The sequence below is a fragment of the Cetorhinus maximus genome, chromosome 24, assembly GCF_964194155.1.
Source record: "Cetorhinus maximus chromosome 24, sCetMax3.hap1.1, whole genome shotgun sequence".
NCBI classification, from domain to species: domain Eukaryota; kingdom Metazoa; phylum Chordata; class Chondrichthyes; order Lamniformes; family Cetorhinidae; genus Cetorhinus; species Cetorhinus maximus.
The window spans coordinates 49,729,769-49,751,331 of NC_135902.1; the positions used below are offsets into that span (position 1 = coordinate 49,729,769).

The 21,563-nt window shown below is 40.8% G+C and overlaps 1 protein-coding gene, 1 long non-coding RNA gene and 1 other non-coding gene across 25 annotated transcripts in view; 2 read left to right on the forward strand and 1 right to left on the reverse strand.

The window, feature by feature from the left end:
• bptf (bromodomain PHD finger transcription factor) overlaps positions 1-13,380 on the reverse strand; it is a 139,482-nt gene extending 126,102 nt beyond the window's left edge. For all 23 annotated transcript variants that reach the window (XM_078529001.1, XM_078528999.1, XM_078528990.1 and 20 more), the window contains exon 1: positions 12,590-13,380. In XM_078529001.1, the coding sequence (XP_078385127.1) occupies positions 12,590-13,082 (493 nt within the window). In that variant the 5' untranslated portion in view covers positions 13,083-13,380. The remainder of the gene's footprint in view (positions 1-12,589) is intronic.
• Positions 12,281-13,998, forward strand: LOC144667587 (uncharacterized). Its single transcript, XR_013573331.1, has 3 exons — positions 12,281-12,363; positions 12,555-12,602; positions 13,910-13,998. It is a non-coding gene; the product is annotated as an uncharacterized LOC144667587 (long non-coding RNA).
• Positions 13,999-21,472: 7,474 nt separating this feature from the next.
• Positions 21,473-21,554, forward strand: trnas-aga (transfer RNA serine (anticodon AGA)). Its single transcript has one exon. It is a non-coding gene; the product is annotated as a tRNA-Ser (tRNA).
• Positions 21,555-21,563: the final 9 nt, after the last annotated feature.

Genomic DNA, 21,563 nt, shown 5'->3' on the forward strand with positions numbered 1-21,563 from the left:
GGAGAGAAAGGGGGAGGGAGGGAGAGAAAGGGGGAGGGAGGGAGAGAAAGGGGGAGGGAGGGAGAGAAAGGGGGAGGGAGGGAGAGAAAGGGGGAGGGAGGGAGAGAAAGGGGGAGGGAGGGAGAGAAAGGGGGAGGGAGGGGAGAGAAAGGGGGAGGGAGGGAGAGAAAGGGGGAGGGAGGGAGAGAAAGGGGGAGGGAGGGAGAGAAAGGGGGAGGGAGGGAGAGAAAGGGGGAGGGAGGGAGAGAAAGGGGGGGAGGGAGAGAAAGGGGGAGGGAGGGAGAGAAGGAGGAGGGGAGAGAGAGAAGGGGGAGGGAGAGAGAGAAGGGGAGGGAGAGAGAGAAGGGAGGGAGAGAGAGAGAAAGGGAGGGAGAGAGAGAAAGGGGGAGGGAGAGAGAGAAAGGGGGAGGGAGAGAGAGAAAGGGGGAGGGAGAGAAAAAGGGAGAGAGAGAGAAAAAGGGAGAGAGAGAAAAAAGGGAGAGAGAAAAAGGGAGAGAGAGAAAAAGGGAGAGAGAGAAAAAGGGAGAGAGAGAAAAAGGGAGAGAGAGAAAAAGGGAGAGAGAGAAAAAGGGAGAGAGAGAAAAAGGGAGAGAGAGAAAAAGGGAGAGGGAGAAAAAGGGAGAGAGAGAAAAAGGGAGAGAGAGAAAATGGGAGAGAGAGAAAATGGGAGAGAGAGAGAAAAAGGGAGAGAGAGAGAAAAAGGGAGAGAGAGAGAAAAAGAGAGAAAGGAGAAGAGAAAGGAGAGAGAAAAAGAGAAAGGAGAGAGAAAAAGAGAAAGGAGAGAGAAAAAGAGAAAGGAGAGAGAGAAAAAGAGAGAAAGAAATAGAGAGAGGAGAGAGAGAAAGAAAGAAAAAAAAGAATGCGAGCCAGGGAGAGAGAGAGAGAGAAGGATCAATCACATCACACAACACAGAAGGCACATCACAGACTATGTAGCTCTAGCACCTTGCCACACAAAAGATTTGTTACTCACTGCAAAAGTAATGTCATTTTCTGTGGCCACTTGTAACAAGATATTGCTTCTCTCAAATCAGTCTGTTTGGCTCATGCCATTAGTTCAGAATCAATCACTATCTTGAACCTTCCTTCTCTACTATAAAGGCAGATAAATTAATAACTGACTTGCACAACAGGGGACTTCACAGACAGATTTTCTCAGATGCAATCTGACACACAGAGGCATTCTTCTCCATTATTACTACTCTCTTGGCTTGCTTTCTGTTATCCAGCAACACAATACATTTTACCAAAGAGCCTCCATGTTCTTTTGCTAAACCAATCTTAATAAAATGAAGATCATGTTGGCTATTCATTGACAGGCTTACGATTTTTGCATATATTGATGTATCTCTTTTTTTAAATAGAGTATGGTAAAGCCCTGGTCTGCAAATATCTGTTGTGATATATTCGTCTAGTTGTACTGAAAATAATCCTAATTCGGTATAAACGCAAGGCTGTTCTAATGTAAATACAATGTGTAAATCTAGTAGGGGTTGATTATTTGCTCTCATCACCATAAAAACACATTTCTGGCATCATAACAGGCATGATTATTTGGCCCAGTAACCTCTTTCTTCAAAAAGGTACACCATATGCACTTTGCTTAATTTCACGTGTTTGCATCACTTATTAGTGCAAATTCAATCTGCACACATTTCAAATCAGCAGGTTAACAGCAAGGAAACCAGGTGTGAAAGATCAGCAACAAAATATTCCAAAATTGGAAATTTTAGCTCAGAACAGTAATTTAAAACAGTGAAGCAATTCCACATACTGAAATCAATGACAGACTATTAGATATCAGCTTTACATGGTCGTCAATGTCGAAGAAACACCTGTCTTAACAGCCAATTTTAAAATTAGATGGAAAATTACTTTCTTAAAACAAATCCAATTGCAAATCAGTCACAGTGGAGTGTAAAAATTCATTAAAATGGGGGCCCCCACCTCTCTCAATGACAAATTGACAACATGGCAGCTACATCCAGTGTGATAACGGGTTTGATATCTGGTCTGTTTCAACTGACCCATATTCCCATTTGAGTACCATCTGCCATATGCAACACATCAACATCTTAAGACTGGAACAGGGTGTGGGGAGGTCGTGTAAAGAGAAAAAGGGATGGGGGGGCGGGGGCTTAATAACTATCCTAGCTCAATTCTTTAAATGAGAAGTAGATTTTTTCAACTGATGCACAAAATGTCAAAGTATGCAATCAAGCTTGTCCAAAATGGTTGTGGTTTCAACAGCATACAGAGTCAGTAACATGTTTACCCAGTCCAGAAGCTGCCAGACTGAAGTTACAGGCCCACTGCAAGTAATATAAATACATGGTCAGTGATGTCACCAAAAGTGTAGGGAGGCAGAAATTGGCAAATTTCAATTTGAGGTTAAAAATCTCAATCATGGAACAGGCTGGGTTAATGTGCCCTAGGTAAATTGGGTAGGTAAATACTTAAAACATTCCCTATATTTCCCTTCCTCTATAAAGCCACAATAGCTGACGGGAATTGCACACTATTTAACAAACCACTTTTGACTCCTAAAAAAGATTTCTATTTTCAGAATACAAACACAAAATACTGAATAATATTCTAATCAGTGTCATCCCCTCCAGATAACAGAGTGACAAAGTATTGCTGAGTTTCTGCACTACAAAGATCAGCAATGACCATCATCAGCCAGTGTGAGGCATCTTAAATGGCTCTTGAGTTGTGCCAAAAGGATGCACAAATGGCATATTCCATATTCCAATCTCAAGTGTAATCAAGCCTTATGTTTGATGAGTTGTATAGGTATTATATTCTTCATGTAGCATTGCCAACACCTTCTCATTGCTTTGTCTCTCCACTTCATTTTTTCCAGGCTTCTTTAAACCCATAAATCACAACACTCTAGAAACATGATCTTATAACTCAAAATCAAATTCTTCACTAGCTTTTCTTCAGTACTCTATTCAGTTGGCCAATCAATATCCTATTCCTTCTATTAAATACAACTTTTCCCATTTAAAATATAAACAAGAGCATACATTTCAAGCAAAGAAATAACTATACAACGACACGAGCAAGTGTGGAAATAAAGTTTGTACAGTAGAATAGGTCAGTGTTTTAGATCTTAAAATGTTTCTTTTGAATAGGTTTACTTTATAGAAACTAAAATATGTATGTACTGAACTTCTCTTAACATTGACCTTTGTCTGACAGCTAATTACAAAATTTGAGTTTGAGCCATACTAAGAATGCTTGTGGCCCCGAGCACAGAATATTCCTCCCATTCCACTCCGCCGCCATCTCCCAATAGTCAGACAATCTACCCCCTTCTAGTAAAACGTTTCAAAGCTGGCATGAGTAGCAATATAAACAGGAAATGCTGGAAATACTCATCAGGTCCAGCAGCATCTGTGGAGAGAGAAAGGGTTAATGTCTTAGGTCTGTGACCTTTCAGAGTTCTGATGAAGGGTCATCATGGACCTAATACATTAACTCTGTTTCTCTCCACAGATGCTACCTACTTGCTGAGTATTTCCAGCATTTTCTGTTTTAATTTGTGTTGATTAATAGTCAGTGTTCCATTTTGATTTTCGACATGAATTCTTCACATGGTAGAAATTTTTAAAAGTTCCTACAAAAAAGAATGAAGAACTTATGTTTTTAAAATGTCCTTATACAGCAAGCCAACCAATGTCAATGGGGGAAGCTCGCAAACCTGACTGTGTGAATGTGTTCAAATACCACTTAACTACTCGAGGTACTTCTGTAAATCTGCCATTTAAACTGTACACTATATGTACTACCTCACTTTAACGGGCTCATTATCTTCCTGCTAGTGCTTCCAAAAGAGCTATCAATGCTGCATAAAGTAAATTAAATCCAAAATATTTGTAAGCAAATGTTTAGCTATCATAACTCTTAAATGGTTTTACGTTTAAAAATTATTTACATTGCTGGGAGTATCTCAAAGTACAAAGATGCTTCAAGTATCTGCTTCTTCTATCATGGAAGAACCACCTGTCACTACTCAGTTTTGGTGATTCTCTTACGAAATCATCAAGTATAAGTTTCCCTGGTTTTCAAGTGAAAATTATGATCCTTAGCTCTTAAGAGATAGCATAACGTCATTTTGGACAGCTACCACTGTTCATCTACAATTGCTCCTTCAACAAGTAGTAAAAAGTCTGAATGCTTAAAGGCAATGTGAGGTGCAATACTAGCCTATAAAAAGCAGAAAAGCTACATTTTCAAACTCCAGCCCAAAATTTACATAGCCAAGATATCTAGTGCAAAATGTCACAACTAACCTCAGCACCCTTAAGGGGGTGGGTGGGGAAGAAAAGCAGCTTTCCTGTTCCCAATAGTGATTGTTGTTAAAAACGGTTTGAGGGGGGACACTGAGCAAGAACCCAGGGTTGGGCACAATGTACCGCCACCAAGGCCTTACTGTTGCTGTTCATACATGAAGAACAGTCACTGTTCAAGTTATTAGACAGTTTCCAAATCTGTAGAATTGTACTCAGCTATGAGTCAATGTCATCGAGAGCACAAGAGAAGAGAAAAATAATCAACTGCTGCAATTTCCCACACTGATTTGTACCAAAGTTTCAAAGTCCTGAATGTAATTAAAATGTTGATAAACCAGAATTCTGGTGAAATAGTTCTGGTATTTTGGACTTTTAACAGATTCTATTGTTACAATTTCTCCACTGTACTGCACTGCAAGAAATAAAAAATATTGGGGGACTGGATGACAATTGTCTAGCACAATTTCTCTTCACCTAGTATTCCCAGGTCAAATCCAGCACCAGCTGCCACCCCCTGCCTAATGTACGAGACCTTATGTGAAATGTGTTGATGCAAACTCAACCAAAGTTCTTGCTGACCACAAGGCTACATCACAAATCCATTCATTTTTCTCAGACTATGTTGATTTGTAAGAGTTGAAAACGCAGGAAAGGAAATCATTCACACCAGTACAATCAGTATTGGGTGCTTTTTTATTTTTTGGAGGTCGGAGTTGAGGGTCATTATTGTATAATGTAACATTGTGGCCTCATCTAATTTGAATTGTGGAAGAGTGAAACAAAATTCCGCACCTATTTTCTGCTTTTACATTTTAATCTGCCAGCAAATTTCTAAAGATCAATACAATCCAAGGAGGTAGTTCCAGTCACAGATTTGACGACATCCACTAAACTGTGGACCTCCACTACAGTTGGAGCAAAGTAGTGCAGGTGATTTACAGTGGCGATTATCATCAACTGCATTAGTCTGAACGTCATGGTACCAGCAAGAAAGAAATACCATTACCCTCCACCTGACTGTCCGTATACCAGACTCAATGGTCACTGCAAGTACACATATGTTTTTATTGTTAATTAGATCCTTTTCTTCAAATCAAAAAATCACTCACTTTGAGTGCAAGTATGTACTTAATTTTATTATAATTTGTATATGCTTAATTATATATACGTTACTATCTTTCCACACAGGCCAAAACTTGTATTAAATCATCTAGTACAATTCCCTTCTGTTTAAGTCACTATCATGTTATGCACCACTTCACAACCAAGCAGCATGACCAACTCCTTGGCATCAACCATTACCACTCTGGAACCAGCTATTATATCCACAACAGCAAAACAGCATTAAGAACTCAGTCTCCAAATTCTCTTCCACTATGGGCAGTCGACTTTTTTTTTTCAAACCATGCCCCACCCAATTGAGACAAGGGATTCACCATATTCCAAAATAAAAACATTTCCAAAAATAAATTATTTCTTACCACGACATGAAACAGCACTTTGGCTTGGTAGTAGTACCTTAGTTGATGAAATCGAACATAAGAAAACCAACCTACATAATTCCAGTTGATCTGTTAACAGTTTTATATTACAATATCATTAAGTCACACCTTTGATTAAACTTTATGCCAGGAAGGTAACGTATTGATGTAGTTCTAACATGCTCCACGCAGAGCAATCCCCCGATCTCAGTGCAAAGATAATCCTCGAGTAATATGCTCTTCCCTTATAGGGAAGGGGAAAAAAATCAGAAGTTAATCCAGAATGACAGAATGTCCAATGGCAGTGACTGTCATGGGAAAGGGAGGATGCTTTCAGCCCTACCACTCTGACAGCAAGTGAATTGAAAAAGGAGGACAAAATAAATAAACGCATGATCCCTCTCCTTTCCCTAAATTACCTCTTAGCCGACGGAGGGTATCTAATGCATGCCTGACCAAGATAGACCACAGAAATGTAACTGGCATTCATGATAAAAACTCTAACGTACTTTGGGGTAACTATTTAACTTGTAATCAATCACTCCGAATCAGGATGGATGGGGTACATTAAAAATAAAGATTCTTACAAAATCAATTTCCTAGTAGTGCATTATATACAGATTTCACTTGCACGAGTCTTCAAAAAATTTAATTTTTCTTTTAATTAACCACACAAATTGTCAAAAGGAAAATAGGGAAGTGATTACTGTGCCATGCTTGGCCATCTCTAATTCTCACCTAATCTTGAGAAGCATTAAGAAAGCATAATTTCTGACAAGCATGCATCAGTCTTGGCAGCACACCCACTGAATCAGAAAGCTGTGTGTTCAAACCCAGCTCCAGATATTTGAAAATATAATCCAGGCTCCCACTTCAGTGTCGACTTTTGGATGAGACATTAGTAGAGGACTGTGTGTGCCCTCCCAGGTGGATATAAAAGATCCTGAGCAACTATTCAAAAGCTGCAAGGGAATTCTCCGAATGTCCAGTTAATGTTTCTCCTCAACAATCATTAAAACAGATACATTACCAATTATGTCAGTGTATTACCAATTATGTCAGTGCTGTTTATGGGAACTTGTGGTGAGCAAATGAGTTGTTGCATTTTCCTTCACTACAACAGTGACTACAATTCAGAAGCATTTGATTAACGATAAAATGCTTCGAGACATCCTGAGGTCATGAATGGCACTTACATAGCATTTGGTACCCACTAAGCAGTACTATTCAATCCTGATACCAGTAAGCTGGATGAAAAATCACAATGCTACAATACAAAATGTTTATGAAACAAGTAATAAGTGTTAGATTTGTTCAGGATTTTAAATCTGCTCCTGACTGGCTTCCAATAGTTACAAGCGGAAGCCTGAGAACAGTTCACCTGGCTATACAGCTGGTGATACAAGAACGTTTTATTTTAAAAATCACATCCTCAACAAAACAATCAGGACAGCAGATCCTCAATCCAGATGGTTGCCTTGGTATCTATGGCATCTTCTGATTTGGTTTAGTGATTGCACTGCTTTGCTCACAGACAAATGGCAAAGTTCTAAGGGAAAGTAGATGTCTTCCCTACTTTAATTTAGTTTTATTTATAGCTAACTGACAAAAATGTCACATACACAGTTAATGTGAATCTGCAGATGGTGCAATTCAAACATTTAAAAATGACACATCTACGGTATATGTTGTTCTCTCAAAAGCAAGGGCACCACAGGTGCCGGAGCAGAATTGAGTACATAATTAGGGCAGATCCTTCAATGCAATACCTAGGGAGCCTTCATTGTTGGAAGTGACGTCTTTCAGATGAAATGTTAAGTTTGAGCTCCATCTATCTCTTCAGATGCATGTAAAAGACCCTACGGGACTATCCTAAGTATAGGGAGTTCCCTTGGTGTCCTTGCCAACACTTATTCCTCAGCTAGCATTACCACAACAGATTAACTAGTCAAGTTATTTTACTTGCTGCTTGTGGCATCTTGCTTTGTGCAAACTGGCTGCCGGATTTGCCTAAACAACAATGAAACGTATCCAATTTCTGTTCTAGTACAGATTGCCCCCGGCCCCTTTCCTAAGTTAAGTAGAGTGTTGAAAAGATCAGATATGCAAAGAATAATCATAAGTAAAGCTTCTAAAATAATTGGTGATCGCCAACCCAAAAGTCAACTCCAACCCATGAATGGAACATTGAATATTACAGGCTATTGCAGACTCAACCCAGTGATACAAGGTGCATGCAGAGGTGTGACATATTGGTACAAAGTACAGCTGCTGAATGTAAATGTCATTAAAGTAACTTCCATACCTAGAACTACCCTTGCCCATATTTATAAACATTTACTCAATGAACAGTATCAGAGTTTCCATTGTTTTTGAATTCACATATGACCCAAGTATGCTTACAGCAGACCTCTGCTCATACCAAGTTTATTAGCAACATAGGATAATGGTCCAAGATTCTGTTTCTCTACTCCAGTCAAAATTTCCACTTAGGATTGCAGTAGCAAAATCAACTGACCATTGGCCAGAAAAGAAAATATGAAGCAAAAAGAAAAAAAATGGTGCAAAACACTATGATAGTCATCTGGATTGATACAAGAAAAAAACACTCTTTTCTTGCAATTATACTGCCCAATTGGTAGCTTTGAAAATCGGGACCATGAGTTCACTGCATATCTGTAAGAGGACAAGAACTTTGGAAAAGGAACATTTTAATTCCACAAAATTAAACTACTTTTTTTAAAAAAATGAAGTTTCGTTCTCTGATCACAGTAAGCCAGTCAATCCACAAATATGTTCCTTATCTGGCAAAGAAGAATAAATTTAGGTAATCTAATCTTCATTGCACTCCCAAGGATTTTGTTACAATAAGGTCGATTCAGGTCATAACATATGTCAACTGGCAAGTTATAGGTACCATTATTTTATTCCTCTCCAATCCATTTTCACATTTTCCTATCAGTTTTATAATTCTAATCCCCCACCCACCAAATCATTATTTTGTGGAGAAGTCAATATTAAACAACGTCCTCATCAATGGGGCACGCAAAAGCAGTCTGCTGCCCTCCCAAATTCACTTCTGCCCTCTCAACTTTTACAGCTGCAAACACAAGTTACTGTGGAGAGAACTCACATCTTGCATTGCCTCATTAAAAAAGATATGTATTTATACAATATACAATATTTACACAATTAAACTTGAATATAAATTGTACAGCAAGTCTGCTGAGTTCTTGGAATAAAACTTAGTACATGGTTATTCACTATGACATTTAGCTGAATACAACAAGCATTCTGTGAGAGGGAGGGACTTGGTTGATGTATATTCGTTGGTAAAAAGCTAGGAAGTGTTTTTTTGGGGGGAGGTTGTCGAATTGCAGATCCAATAAATACTTTTGGACATTTTGCTTAATCTATCACGGGATGCAATTTTAAATGGAACCATCGATGTACTTCTTGCAATCACACTGCAGTGCACTCCACTTGGAGTGAGATGACAGAAACCAGTGATGTTTGTTGATACAGTACTAACCTACAGGGAAGGTGCCAAGCTCAATCCCTGGTATGCCCATTATCTAACTGCAACTGCCACTTGCAAAGGAAGTATTACATTTGGTGCTTGTGTACAAATTTTTTGAAGGTGGCAGAACAGGTTAACAAAGCAGTTAATAAAGCATATGGAATCCTTGGCTTTTTAATAAGTACAAGAAGAGGGAAGTTATGTTAAAACTATAAAAAAACACTAACTCAGCCCCCACAGGAATATTGTGCCCAACTCTGGGCACCACACTTTAAAAAAGACATGAAGGCTTTGAAGAGGATACAGAAGAGTTTTACTGGAATGGTTCCAGGGATGAGGGATTACAGTTACATGAACAAACTGGAGAAGCTGGGGTTGTTCTCCTTAGAACAGTGAAGGTCTGGAGGAGATTTGAGATAGGTATTTAAAATCATGAAGGATTTAGATAGGCTAAAAAGAGAAACTATTTCTAACAGATGGCAAATTTATAACTAGAGGCACTGATTTCAAGTTCTGAACCAACAGCAATATGAGCAATATCTTTTTATTTTTTAACACAACTAGTAAATACGATTTGGAACGGACTGCCCATTGGGTGGCAGATACAGGTTCAATAAAAGCTTTCAAAAGCTAATTGGATAATTATTTGAAGGAAAAAAGTTTGCATGGAAATGGAGAAGGGGGGGCAGAACCCATCTCCAAAAGCAGCAGAGTCTTTAGGCAAAATGACCCCCTTCTGTGCTGTTCTATTTTATGACCGTACCATTTTATGTATGCCACAATCCAACTTTCAAAAGAATGTTACGCACACACCCTGTTGCCAGATCAAATGACTGAGCAATTGGTTTATAAGCATGCTGTTCAGCTACACCATAAATATGTGGAATCAGGTCACAGATCAGCCAGAATCTTATTGAATGGCAAAACAGGCACAAGGGGCTAAATGGCCTACTCCTGTTCCCATTTCCCTTTAAGAACTTGATATAAATAAATTAGATATGAATCGTATGTTATCAATTATATTTGTGAATTGACTTCAATAACAAAACATTCAAAAGTGTAGTGATTAATAACTGTTTGATTCTTTAATGGACTTGGTGAATTCTGGTGTATTTATGAATGGGCAGCTAATTTATTTATATCAAGCTGTTTTTTTTTAAAAAAGGCCATGGGAGCAGGAGTAGGTCATTTAGCCGTTCGTTCCACATTCCAGACTGTGGTTTAAAAGTGATGACACTGAACACGAGTTTGGGGAGTGATGTGGAGGAAGGGGTTTGCGGAAGAGAGAGAGTACGTTCAGAGTACAGCATGAGATGGGTTTTTAAAGGAGGGAAGAAAGGTAACAACGTTTCTGAGATCCAAACATCAGGGACATTGTGACTGAAGGAATGGCTAGTGAAGGTGAGATGGGTGTGCGGAAAAAGTAGCATGAAATATCGAAGCAATACAGGTTACAACACGAGATGACTATTCGAGTGTAGATGGGATCTGACTTCAAATCTACTGATTATTTTCGATGTGATGGGGTACAGAGATTCACTTGGCAAGGAAATTGTTAATGGATTTGTAAAATGCTGTTGAAGAGGTGTCTTGGGTTGAGTTCTGAATTAACTGGAGTTTGTGAAGTAGGTATATCAGTGAGGGAAGCATTAAACAAGTGATTCTTGAAGTGATTATAGCATGGATTTGGGTTTCAGCATTTGAGGTAACATTCTGGAGGCAGAACCCTCAATTTTGGTGATTGACCTAATGTGGGGGAGGAAAATTAACTTGGGATTAAATGTAGTAGAAATGTTGTACACCACCTGGATGCACACAAAGCATGGGAAAAAAAGTCAAATGAACTGAAGCCAGCATCACCTCGGTGTTCGCAAGAACCAGAATGCCAAAATGGTATCTGCATGCAGGATGGCAGCAGAACTACCCAAGTCAACAAAACAACCAAACAAGCGTAAAATAAAAATGTTATCAAGAGGATTGGATCTCCATAATCCAAATATTCAGTGCTGTATTAAAAATTGGAAGGAGTGTCAAAATTAATTGATCAACCACTATTTCCATAAGCCATCGTGGTACATGATTACAAAGAAAACATACACCGACCTAAAAATTATAGTTCGAGTCAGTTTGATTATCAAGGGAAGTTGTACCCTTCCTTACCTTTCACATTACTGACAAGGTTGCTTTGTAAATCATAAGTCTGCAACTTTTCAAAGTAGTTTGCCATTTGCAAATTTCACTGTACTAAAAATAATTAACAATTCTGGGAAAATATGCCTCAATATTCACTTTAAGGATCAAAACTAATTTACCTTTGAAATAATAAGTGCATAAACTCTGCGTGTTAGTTAATAAGCATGATGCAAAGTATTTGAAAATAAATTTGCCTTGGGAATTAAAGTTACAGACTGGATCTGAACATCTGATTCTGACAATAAAGATAAGAGGAAAATCTTGTATAATTCATCTGTTCTGTTCTAAAGTACAGGACTATTTAACCCTCCAATTTTAATCACATGTTTTTAAAATTATGAAGTTGAGTTTGAATTGATAGAGAACCCCAGTGTTGCTCCCTTTATTTTATCTGAAGAGAGAAAAAACAGGTCTATGGTTCAACTGGAGAAACTTCATCAAAACTGTCCTGACAACAAGGTTTTGATTTGAAATACTAATCTGTTATTCCCAGATAAAATAAAATTGATTACCACCAACCTCTTGAGTTGTTAGGAATTTCCAGAATTTTACTTCAAATTCCCACCAACTTTATTTCCTTTTTTTAATGAAAACAACTGTGGCCAAACAAACATGGGCTTCATTTAAAAATAAAAACAAGTCAAGGTGAAAACCCCAGCATCAGGTTAAAAATAGTTATTTCGCTGATGTCAGAAATAATTGGACTGTCAATATTGCCATTTAGGTTCATCCCCCCACACCCCAACCAAGTTCGGTAGCAGGATGAGCAGCAGCCAGTGTGCAGTTTTGACCACATCCCAGCCATTCAGCAACACTGCAACGAACTACTCTCCATGATCAAACTAAAGCAACTTCAGATCATGACAGTGTAGGTCAGATTAAATTTTTCAACAGTTCAGTCGCACTTTTGCAAATGTCATGGCAACTGTTGCATGCAGGCTTACAAAAGGAGTTTGATGAGTTTTGCATGTGCAATTACCTAACAAACTGGAATCTCCAAACAATACAACCAAACATGGCGTGAAGCTTTGACCAAACAATATTTTTTTTTAAAAAAAGGGACGGAAGGACCAGCCAATGTTGAAATGCGTTACCTGGAGTACTGCTGTAAGTGCTGTGACTCCTGAAGCTGCTCTCTGTGCAATAACTCGCATCGTCGTCCTCGTCCTCCTCTTCCTCCTCCTCGGTGGCCTGGTGATAATCCGAATCCTGCTCGTCCTCGTCCTCGTTATCCCGCTCGTCCTCGTCGTCGTCCTCGTCCTCCTCGGACACCAGGCTCTCATCTTCCTCCTCACTCTCGTGGTCGTCGTAGATGACTTTGTTGACGGTCAGCCTGCGGGAGCGGCCGCCTTGTCGCTGCTGCTGCTGCTGAGCCGCGGCCTTGGCCCTGCCCCGGCTCCCTGCCTTGCCGCCTCTCGGGGTCCGGCTCCCTCTACCGCCAGCTTCGACGTGATTCAGCCGCCGGTCGGCCCCTCTGCCTCTGCCGGCCCCGGTGGCCCGGTACCTCAGGCTCCCGGCCGGTCCCCCGCCACCTCCCGCCGGCGAAGCATCGAGCGTCTTGGGCGGCCTACCTCTCCTTCCTCTCATGGTGATTTCCCCCCCACCCCCCGCTCCGCCTCACTTTATTTTAAACCCCCCACCTCTTCTCCCTCCTTCCTTCCCCCAAAATCACCTCAGCCCCCTTCCTCCTCCTCCTCCTCCCCCCCCCCAAAGGGGAATAAAAAAAAGGTTTGGATTTATTATTATTCTTATTTTCACAGACTCTCCCTCCCGCCTCCCTTTTCCGCAGTCGCCGGGAGGGAGGCGCCGAGCCTCGAGCACTCTGATTATTGTTATTTTGTTTTTCTTTTTCTCGCTCTCTCTCTCTCTCTCTTTTTCCCACCCCCCCCTTCCCTCCTCCTCCGTCGCCTCCTGCTTCACTCCAACCTTCCGGCATCCATGTTGTATTCGGGGATCGCCGCCATTTTTGTCAACCAGTCAACTGGTCACGTGACTGCCTCCCGCCGCCCGCTTCCCCCCCCCTCCTTCCTTCTCTCTCTTCCGCGCGCTCGCGCGCGCCGCCTCCCGGGACCCGGCACGATCCACAATACAGGAACTCCCGGGCAGCGCAGGCATCACCAACACATTGTTTACACACACCTAAAAATAATATATATATATATTTTTTATATATCATTTGCAAAACTAGTAACGTACAACGAAAGAAAAATTGAAATGCTTTATATTATATATGCAATAAATATGTGTCAAATGCGAAATTATACATACATATAAGCAAAATCTAGTGAAATAAAACCCATGCAATATTTTATGTATTATATATCCAAAAGAAATGCAAAAGAAAAATGATATGAGCAAAACCTAGTTAAATACAATAAAATTAAAAATGTTTTTACATATTACATATTTAGCAGAAATTCGTAAAAAGGGGAAAACGCAATATTACAAAATCAAAATACTACGGATGATGGGAATCTGAAAAAGTCATATTCGACTGGAAACGTTAACTGTTTCTCTCTTCACAGATGCTGCCAGAACTTCAGAGTATTTTCAGCACTTTCAGTCTTTATTGACGCAATGTTATGTATTTAACTAGTGGAATGCCGAAGGGAACCTGCTATTTATATATAAGAAACAAAACATTGTACAATGCAAAAAATGCAGTTATATCGTTAACACATCATTGTAAAATACAAAAACAATTAAAATGCAAAAGGTAAACAATGCAGTTGAATAAAAATAATAATCATTCACATATAACAAAAACTAGCAGAATGCAACAAAAGAAAAGCAATGCTATTGTTTATATTATGTATTTAACGAGAAAAATGCAGAAGAAAATCCATGCATGTTTCACTGCGCATTTCACGCAATGCAATTTTTTCCAAATGCAGTTTGTGACCTTTTTTGCAAAAAATGTGCTACGCTGAATGATGTAGCAACAGTTAAAAGAACTTTGCAAAAAAACCCCAACATCTAAAAAGGAACGGGAACTTGTCCCTTTTGCAACAAACGCGAGAGGCTGTTCGCTGTTCACGATTGGTTACTTTTTTTTGTCTCCAACCGGAGGTAGCGATTGGATGGGGGGGAGGGGGGGAGTTGAGCATTTCCGCCGATCCAGTTGGAAATTCGAGCATGAAAAGAAGTGAATCAGGCTGAGAAAACCCTCCGGGGGGAGGGTTTATTCTGTTAAAGGGCTGGAGGGTGGGGGGAACAGGGGGTTTTGGAGATTGGCGGCAGCAGCCCACAGCCAATCAGTGCTCTCATGACATCCCGCCCCACGGCAACAGCCAATGAAAAGGGCCCTTACAGAGAAACAAAGCAACAAATTCCTCAAAGCAAAACCCTTTAAATACAAAGTTCCGCTCTTTGTTTTTGTTGCCTGCGCAATTCCATGTTAGATCGTTATTTTGCAATGGGCGCAGACCTGCAGCAAAGAGGCTTCTTCCTAATCCCCCCCCCCCCCCCTCCTCCTCCATGGAAATCCCTGGATCCTTTAAATATATAAAAATCTGTGTTCTGGGTGAAAAGTTCATTGGCCGGGCGGATAAACAATTGCAACCGACCCAACCACATTCTCAAATTGTCAAAGAGTGTGACTGCTGTCTGTGTGATGCCCACACGTGAAACCACCACCCTCTCAACCAACTCGCCCCAAACAAACACCCAACCTTTATTGTACTACAGGAAACTTCTGAATGGAAATATCAATCAGGAGCGAGGGTTGTTTTTCATCTCTCCCCACTACACATCTGCTTTACAATCCCTGAGCAGGACCCCCAGGTGGGAGAAGTTCAGACTTCAGCCTCAGGGGTGCCTCACTCCTGGGATCAGCTCTCTGTCAAACTGGGGTTACAATAACCTGTTTATGCCATGTATTGGCAATGGGTTTCTTCCAAAAGTGAGAAAGGAAAGGAAAGAAAGGCAAAGGGTCAATGTGACAAAGAATTAAATAATTTAGGATTTAGAGCCGCATTTTTTAAAATCCATTTTCATGGATGTTTTGATCAGTGCAAATATCTCACATTTGTATTTGCAAAGAAGGGTTGCCGGTGTTAATGATACTGGGCTATTGTTGGCTAAGAAACCCATCAAAGCCTAGCTAACCTATGAGTGGACAAGAGGTTATCACCTTGAAATATTAACGCTGTTTCTCTCTCCACAGATGCTGCCTGACCCACTGAGTATTTCCAGCATTTTAATTTTTTACTTCAGCCCCAAAGTCTTATTTTTTTGAAGTAAAATTTTCTGCTCCTGATCAAAATCTCACAACTTCTGCCTGTATGTGTGAATATCAGACAAAAGTGGGATTGAGCTTCACTAATCTATCCGTGAATAAACAGTTTACTGACACTCAATGTCCAGGCTCACACACCAAAAAAGGCATTTTGGAGTCAGCAATATATCTGGTATTTTACCTAACAAGATCCATAGTCTTCAAAGAGATAAGGCAGAAGGCAAAGAACTAGATGTTCATTAAATGCACTTAACCCCCAATAGTCAACGATCAACTCTTGAATCCCATTGCCACAATTACACAAAAGGAAATGTGCAATGGAATTAAGGAATAAAGACACCATTCCACAAATAAGATATAAAATGAATAGACTATGATATAGCCCAAACCCCTATTTATAAAACAAAGAAATAGGATATAAATGATTGAGAATTTAACAAACTCAACCTGACAACATATGATCTATGGATTTTAATACAAAATGCAGAGTGCAGTATGCCTTCATTTTTATTCTGTAAATTAAGGAGACTTGCATTTTGCAATGTATTGTAATTATTTGTATAATAAATGTTCATAATGGTGCATGCAATTCTTTTGTTATTTTAGACATCATTTTTATTTTAATTATTGTCTATATTTATGTTAGGAATTATGATTACTTGTTTTATTTGTATCATCATCACAATTCGGTGCCTGCCGCCATGATGATTTTTTCAATAAACTAATTATCTATCACAGCTGGCTTACAGATGAAGGAGATGAGGCAGGAAAGTGGAGTTCAGGTAGAAGATCAGTGATTGAATGGCAGAGCAGAGTCAAAGGACCGAATGACCTACTCCTGCTCCTATTTTCTGTGTTCATTTTACAAATTTCTGTTAAGAAGAATAGCCAATCAGTAGAAGAAACCCTTGCTCTTCCCCCCTTCCCCACACCCACCCCATCTATTTTGGGGACTGTCACTGCTGTCTCAGCTGATATTAGAATTCAAACCTGGGACCGTCCATTCCTCTTGGCTCTATCCTGCCTCTTAGGCAGTCTCTCAAGATCGAGGACTAGTAATCCAGAAACCCAGGCTAATGCTGTGGGTTCAAATCCCACTAGAGGAATTTAATAAGCCTGGAATTTGACCATAAAACTATCACTGATTGTTGTTCAAAATCCACCTGGTCCCCTTTAGCAGCCTTACCTGGTGTGGTCTAGATGTGACTCCAGACCCACAGCAAGGTGTTTGACTCTTAAATAGCCTCTGAAATGGCCTAGCTAGCCACTCAGTTCCACCACTATATTATGGACTGGTTGAGTCCTAAAGGACATAGCTGCTAGACTGGGCCTGTGGCAGGTGGTGAGAGAGCCAATATAAGGGAAAAACCTTGACCTCACCAATATACCTATCACAGATGCATCTGTCATGACAGTACTGATAAGTCCCATCTTCATATTGAGGACTCTCCATCATGTTGTGTGGCACTACCACTGTGCCAAATGGGATAGAATAGATTTGAGCATCTGTGGTGCTGTGTGCCAGCAAAAATAGAATTGTAAAGGTTTGTATTCAACCACAATCTGTAACCTCGTGGTCTGGTATATCTTCCCCCATTCTACCATTACCATCTAGCTGAGGGAGTCAATGATGTTCAACAAAGAGCACAGAAGGGCATGCCAGGAGGAGCACCAGGCATACCTAAAAATGAGGTGTCAACCTGGTGAAGCTTTAACACAGGACTACTTGCATGCCAAACAGCAGAAGCACCATGCAATAAACAGAGCTAAGAGATCCTACAACAAATGGATCACATTTAAGCTCTGCAGTCCTGCCACATGCAGTCGTGAATGGTGGTGGACAATTGAACAATTAACTGGAGAAGGAGGTTGCACAAATATCCCCATCCTCAATGATGGGGGAGCCAAGCACATCAGTGTAAAAGATAAGGCTGAGGCATTTGTAGTTGTCTTCAACCAGAAGTGCTTTGTGGATGATCTCTCTTGGCCTCCTCTGGAGGTCCCCGCCATCACAGATGCCAGTCGTCAGCCAATTCAATTTGCTCCACATGATATCAAGAAGCAGCTGAAGGCACTGGATACTGCAAATGCTATGCGCTGGCAATAGTACTGAAGACATGCTCCAGAACTAGTCACTCCCCTAACCAAGCTGTTCCAATTCAACTAGTATCTACCTGGCAATGTGAAAAATTGCCCAGGTTTGTCCTGTCCACAAAAAGCAAGACAAATCCAATCCAGCCAATTACCACCCCATCAGTCTACTCTCGATCATCGGCAAAATGATAGAAGGTGTCGTTGACAGTGCTATCAAGCGGCACTTGCACGGAAATAACCTGCTCACTGATGCTAAGTTTGGGTTCTTGCAGGGCCACTCAGCTCCTGACCTCATTACAGCCTTGGTTCAAACATGGACAAAAGAGCTGAACTCAAAGAGGTGAGGTGAGAATGACTGCCCTTGACGTCAAGGCAGCATTTGACTGAGTGTGGCATCAAGGAGCCCTAATGGTGATTGCACAATTTTCATAACCATTCATGACTTCTCAGATACTGAAGCAGTCTGTGTCCACATGCAGCAAGACATGGACAACATTCAGGTTTTGGCGGTTAAGTGGCAAGTAACATAAGTGCCCATGCAAGTGCCAGTCAATGACCATCATCAACAAGAGAGAATCTAACCATCTCCCCTTGACATTCAATGGCATTACCATTACCCCCACTATCAACACTCTGGGGTTACCATTGACCAGAAACTGAACTGTAATGGTCAGATAAATACTGTGACCACTAGAGCAGGTCAGAGGCTGGGAATTCTGCAGTGAGTAACTCATCTTCTGACTCCCCAGGTCCTGTCTACCATCTACAAGGCTCAAGCCAGGAGTGTGGTGGAATGCTCTCCACTTGCTTGGGTCGGTGCAGCTCACAACACTCAAGAAACTCAACACCATCCAGGGCAAAGCAGACACTTGATTGGCACCCCATCCACCACCTTAAACATTCACTCCCTCCACCACTGACGCACAGTGGCAGCAGTATATACCATATAAAAGATGTTCTGCAGCACCTCACCAAGCCTCCTTTGACAGCACCTTCCAAACCCGCAATCTCTACTACCTAGAAGGACAAGGGCAGCAGATGCATGGGAACATGACCATCTGCAAGTTCCCCTCCAAGCCACACACCATCCTGACTTGGAACTATATCGCCATTCCCTCACTGTCGCTAGGTCAAAATCCTGGAACTCCCTTCCTAACAGCACTGTGGGTGTATCTCTTCTTTTTTTTATGGGGACATCTTTTCTTTGATAAAAGTTTTCAAAGCATTTGACAACGTAAGTGAAAAAATCACTTGTAGTAATGGACTGCAGCGGTTCAAGAAGGCGGCTCACCACCAACTTCTCAAGGGCAATTATGAATGGACAACAAATGCTGGCCTCACCAGCAATGCCAATATCCCATAGAAGAATATAAAATTGCATTTGCTACTGGCCCCCACACTCCACAGTCATGTAATCTCCTGAAGAAGACCAATAAACAGGGGAAAAGCTCTGGAAAATTCCTCTAATTTCAAATGGAAGAAAATTAAATGCAGATCAGGTTTTATATGTTAAAACAATTAATATGTTGATTTCTAGAAGTAAATGAAATATAAAACATTCAGTAAAATGCTAAGGGGTATATAAGAATTGGAAGTATAGATAGGAAAGTCTGTAATGGGTTGAAAGTTCTTAATAAAAAGACCTCTTTCATACAAATAGAAAATCTTGAATGGCAAGCAGGGTCTTGTCTTCGGGCGATACTTTCTATAATAGCACACATTTTCATGCCTTATCCTTCAAGTAGAAAATTGAATGAGAATTCCTTCAGTGAAAAGAATTTTGGAAGAAGACTTGAGCTAATCCATTTGGTTTTTAAGCCGGATGTCAACACCCTTCATCCTGGGCAACCTCAGTTGCTGACTTTTTGGAGCCAAATCGAGGAATGATTCATGCTTTCTAATTAGTGCAGGAGGCGGCTAAAAGGTGGTTTCTCAAACAGGCAACAATAATAAAAAAACCTGATAGTTAGCAGGTCAGGCGGCATCTGTGGAGAAACAGGGTTAATGTTTCAGGTTGATGGCCTTTCATCGGGACTGGGAAAAGTTAGAAACGTAACAGGTTTTGAGCAAAGGGGTGGGTACATGGGATAAAGAGAAAAGGAAGGCCTGTGATTGAGTGGAAGAACAGGAAAGATTGAATGACAAAGAGTTGTCCTCCAGGGCCAAAGGGAATGATGATGGGGCAAGAACAAAGGAACAAAAGATGTGTTTCAGCAGGTGTGGTGAGTGTAAATAAGACAACAAGCGAAACAAGCAAAGAAAAAGAAACAGAATGGAGCGCAGATTATTATCTGAAATTGTTGAATTCAATGTTGAACAGCTGTAATTGAAAGATGAGGTGCTTTTTCTTATGTTGAGCTTCCCTTGAACATTGCACTAGGCGGAGGACAGAGATGTTGATGGAAGAACAAGGTGGAGAATTGAAATGAAAAGCCACTGGAAGCTCAAGGTCATGTAAAGAAAGAACTTGTGTTTACACAGCATCTTTCGCTGCCTCAGGACCTTCCAAGCACTTTAAAACCAATTAATTATCTGCCTTGTTTGCCCTCCATAGATGCACTATCTCACACTTCTCCACACTGAAGTGAGTGCCAGCGACTATTTGACTGTGACTTTCATCGCCGATTGTGCCTCCTAATTGTCCTTAATGTAATTTGGTAAATCAACTCAGGCCAGGGTCTGAATCAGAGATCTTCCCCACGTGTATGACTCAGTACCACACAGGGCAGTCCACTTGCCTACTGAATCATCTTGGGCATTTTAAATTAAACTTTATTTTCATTAAAAATACTTCAGACATGCTGCATAAGTTGACAAAATTTGGTAAGTTATTTTCGGATACATTTGCTTGTGGTTTAATTGTATTTAATTTGATCTCCAACCATTTATCGTAAAAATATTTTTCGTTATCAACAGGAGAAGATAATGGGGATGGTACGGGTAATAAGTGCATCACGAAGCATTTCTTGGCTTTTGCACTGGTTTGGTGGGATGCTGTCATGTTCTTTTAATGAGGAGAGCGAAATAATGAAACCTTGTCCAGTCAGTGAAATAGTGAAACACGGGTAGTGATTAAAATGCACCTCAAATAAGTGTTAACGTTCTTTTCCGAGGATTCCTCTGTACCTGTATTAGCCAGCCCTCTGTCACTGGATGGCGCAGCAATCAGCGGATTGCAGGCTGACTGATGCCTGGTGGTTTTATTTACTTATTTTGTAAAGATTTGTTTTGTTTGGATTTGTTCTTTTGTGTGTGTGTGTGTGGGGGGGGGGGGGGGGGGGTGCAGTCCATTGTAAAAAAAAAAGCCTCCAATGAATAAATGGGACAAAACTTAATCGGGTGACAGTGTCTGCCCAGATTTGGGAGAATGGGAAATAAGAAGGCAAGAATGGAAATACTCGATCCAAAGCAAATGGTTGGATAAAACTACTCCAGCTGGACAGGATTCCCCCCGGCCCGGGCGGCAGCTCCGCTCTGGGCATGAATGAGGAGTCGCCGCGACGCGTAACTCTTTGTGACCTCGGGTGACCCCTCGGCACCGATTGCAACATTCGGAATCCGAATACTAAGTGTTACAATGTTCCAATTGCTGCCACTCAAACGTTCTCTGACTACAGCAAATGGCAACAAAGTATTTTCACCGTCGGTAGTCGTGGCCGAGTGGTTAAGGCGATGGACTAGAAATCCATTGGGGTCTCCCCGCGCAGGTTCGAATCCTGCCGACTACGACCTGATTT